The sequence below is a fragment of the Ciona intestinalis genome, chromosome 3 (genome assembly GCF_000224145.3).
Source record: "Ciona intestinalis chromosome 3, KH, whole genome shotgun sequence".
Lineage (NCBI taxonomy): Eukaryota > Metazoa > Chordata > Ascidiacea > Phlebobranchia > Cionidae > Ciona > Ciona intestinalis.
In genome coordinates, this window is record NC_020168.2 from 4,551,409 (window position 1) to 4,555,144 (window position 3,736).

General features: G+C 34.0%; 1 protein-coding gene across 1 annotated transcript; it reads left to right on the forward strand.

Moving 5' to 3' along the window:
• Positions 1 to 373: 373 nt before the first annotated feature.
• On the forward strand, positions 374 to 2,696 carry LOC113474094 (vasorin-like). Its single transcript, XM_026833675.1, has 6 exons — positions 374 to 461; positions 662 to 736; positions 1,036 to 1,254; positions 1,312 to 1,383; positions 1,772 to 1,993; positions 2,558 to 2,696. The coding sequence occupies exons 3-6, from the start codon at positions 1,235 to 1,237 to the stop codon at positions 2,694 to 2,696; spliced, it is 453 nt and encodes a 150-aa protein (XP_026689476.1). The 5' UTR covers positions 374 to 461; positions 662 to 736; positions 1,036 to 1,234.
• Positions 2,697 to 3,736: the final 1,040 nt, after the last annotated feature.

Sequence of the window (3,736 nt, forward strand, 5' to 3'; positions counted from 1 at the left end):
GCTAGGATACAGTTTTATAATTATGTGGATTTTATTTGTTTATTACCAAAATGGACGAGAAAAATTAAATAAAAAGCTGTTCCATCTTCTTCACTCTACTGTATAAACGAACGGTACCACGAACGTATAGAAAAGCTTCACTTATATAAAATTTTAGCTAATTTTTCTCTGCTGATGTTTTTTTAAATGTGCGAGAGACTGTGGTCGATTGCCGGTTGTTATCCGTGCCTTTGCAGCGTCTCTTGCCGCATTTTTTTGCAGACGATTACGCGAGAAAATCTTGGCTTGACTTTGAACACTTGCTGTAATGGCATGCCTTGTTTTTAATAGGAAGCTAATGCGAAGTGTCATAAACCTTTTTAACGAGATTTAATGAAGAAGTAACATTTTAGAAATCTGGTGGAAAACGACATATCTTGGATACCACGTGATCTGTTTAGCGGAACCAACATTAGTTTTCTGTGAGTAAAATATGGTTTGTTGCATTTACTTTGCACGACTGTTAGGTTGAGATCTAGTCGAATCAGATTTTTTGCCCTTCATGCACTGTGAAGCCAAGTTTCCAGCCTATTAGGTAAAATCTAAAAATAAGTAGTTTTTTGATAGCGACAATGCTAAAATCACGTTGCATAGGACTTGCATTTTATGTTTATTACTTTAGTGCCCTCAGTGCGAATAAGATCGGACCACTGATCCCTGCAGAAGCATTCATTAACATGCCGAAGCTATTGTACATGTGAGTTTTTACTCTTCCTTTTTATTGTGTCTATTTTTTATATATGCTGGGTGAGGTCCTTCCCAGAGGACATGAGGCTTATTTGGCTGGATTTGGCAATTTACCCCAACACCCAGGCTAATTATATAAGTATGAACGAGTGTAACTTTTTAATCCTCGCATGGCAGGACAACGATATCAGTTACATAGAAATTTAATCCAACTACAAACGATTTGTTATAACCAATAAAAACAACTTTAAATACCTAACGACCAAATTATATTTTTTTATTTTCAAATGTTATGACATTTCAATACAGATCATTCGACGCGAACGAAATCAAGCAACTCTCTTGCACAGAAATGAACTTCTTCTCTGCGTCTCCACTTCAGCATCTGTGAGTATTATAGGCAATATAATGTCATTTTTATTTGATTTGTGTAGACTATATCGTCGTTTTTTTCAGAAATTTAAGCCACAACCAAATTTCATGCGTTCAAGAACACACCTTCGATGACATGAAGTATTTAAAGATCTTGTGAGTGGTTTTATACGAAAGAATTGTAGATAATATAACCCAAATTATTTCTCACAGAGAGCTTGGCCACAACAAGATACCTGACTTCGGTAGCTGCTTGTTCAAAAACTTGACAGAAATAATGCACATGTAAGTGACAAGAGTAAATTATTTGTTTCATACTGTATGTTGTTAGTGGCGTTTTCCTTGTCTGGTTTTTCTGCCCTTTTCATATAATACTGCGAGGTAAGATGGATACCTTTAGCACATAATATCGTATATTTCCTAATCATGTCTTTGTCGGTTTTACTTCTCTTTAGAGAATACATATATATTTTATATTTACTACCAAATGTGACGGTAAAAGATTACGAAAACATCATTGTATATCCCAACCTACTTTACAACCAATTATTGATTATATAAAAAACTTTGATATTTTTTCTTCCATAAATAGTTTTACAATAAAACACATAATTCACCGACTCTGTTTCAAGTACGTCTTTTTAAACCAATAAAAAAGCTTTTAAATTTTCAGAGACCTCAGCCACAACGAAATGACTGAATTGAAACGTTTAGCGTTCAGTGATCTGCCCAACGTAAAACGTATTCGACTCCACAATCAGAAGATCGCATGCATTGACACTCACGCCTTTGTTGATGTTCCCCGCATTGGAGAGATATATATAAGCAGTAACCGATTGCCTACTTTTCCACATGCAACGTTTGAATATAGAAACTGGCCTTCTCTATACTCAATGTAAGTATTTTTGTTTTATTAGTTTAATTTAAAGTGTATTGATTATAACAGCGGTTTTTTTATCTGGTAATCAGTAGCATCGATTGATTGTATGCCAGATATCGTCATGTTCAACTTTTATAATTACTTTGTGCATACGCACATTCATATATAGCATATAAGTTTCAACTGTCGCTTTGGTTTAATAGCTACTATTATGTAAAATCGGAGAATAAATAAACAACTTGCTTGTTAATTCAAAACTATTGAACCAGTACCGCATTTACTAATTTTTTGTAACTTCTTACTTTATCCTTGCTTGGTCGGAAAACGACAATTTTTAAACTCGGGTGTTCGGTGTTATACACGAGTTACCAGGTATGTTACTTTGTGGGTGAGATTTTTTAAGTTTTTTTTTCATTTTTTATGTGTGCTGGCTCATAATTTTGACAACCCATTAATGACCACTGAATTGAAAAAAAAAACATTCTTAAAGAATTTTTTCAAACAAAAAATGTTTACAACAATAAATCAATATAATTTGAAGCCCTTTATTTTTTTATGTTAAATCATAATTACTTCCAGACACGCTGACAACAACCTGATTCAATCAATCGAGGAATATCCGGAGGTTTCTTTCAAGGGGAGAGACTGGGAACGGTATTGTCCTGGAAGGCAAAGTTTTATTCCCTTTCAAAGTCTGGGTCAAATAAGACATTTGTAAGTGCTTTTGTTTTGCTTTTTGTTTGTTACTGTTAGTGTGTCACCATTTGAACTATATGTAGAACACTAATTTTTGGAAGACAATTTTTTTGGGGTATTAAAAAACATTTTAAGGGTTGACGTATAGACCATGTAACATGTACATTTATCTTGTACAGTCCAACCCGGCAGTATAAACCTTTCATTAACCCATCATTTCCAAAGAACATATTCCACAGTTCCATAATTACGTATTTCCGCTGTGAGTTTGTAATTCGATCAGCAAGCCGAAACATCTGATCATTTTAACCGAGCCATTCGTGAGAAACTGGAAAGCAATAGCATCACTACTTGCCTTATAACGGCAGTTATGTATATGTATAGTTTAGCGTGATGTTAGCCGAGGTAAAGGTGTTTTGTGTGAACTGTTTCAAGTCACAGGTTCAAGTTTAGAATGCAGTTATTCAATGCACAAGTTAAATTTTATTTAAATAATTCGAAGATGTTCTTTTGAACGAGCATGTAGATTTTATCTGAATAAGAAAAATTAAGGCCTATAATCCAAAAGCATTATGAAGTGGTAAAAAAGATATAAAATCAACTCAAGTCCGCATCAATGAAGAGTAGTGCAGTCTATTTAATCGATGCCAGATGTTCGTTTCATCGGATTATGATTCAGTGGTCTCGTTCGCTGGAAGATTTGAAGCGTATTTACTCCCGAGCGACATCTCGCGAGTACAAATTATTGCTGTACTGAATATATTGCATTACATTCTTCATATTCCAGTTATCATGGTAATTGCTAACAATACCTTATACGTATGTGGCAGAATATATAATTCGTGGGGGGAAAAAGCCCATGTTTTTAATCTCTTTTATCGTCCCATTTTGGAGTAAACAAAAGAGTATTATAATTATATAACCGCACCCATACGGCTGTAAAAGAGTTGTAAATTGTTAAAATCGAATCGGGAAATATGGAACACTTTTTTTCTAACGCAATTCATCTTACCCCACAATAATATATCGGGATTACAAAATTAATTCTTACAGAAAATTGAA

What these genes read in the sequence shown, in the direction of transcription:
- LOC113474094 (XM_026833675.1), top strand. Translation starts at nt 1,235, where the DNA reads ATGAAGTATTTAAAGATCTT. An exon ending in ATGAAGTATTTAAAGATCTT is followed by an intron (nt 1,255 to 1,311) that starts GTGAGTGGTTTT and finishes TATTTCTCACAG; the next exon opens with AGAGCTTGGCCACAACAAGA. An exon ending in TTGACAGAAATAATGCACAT is followed by an intron (nt 1,384 to 1,771) that starts GTAAGTGACAAG and finishes TTAAATTTTCAG; the next exon opens with AGACCTCAGCCACAACGAAA.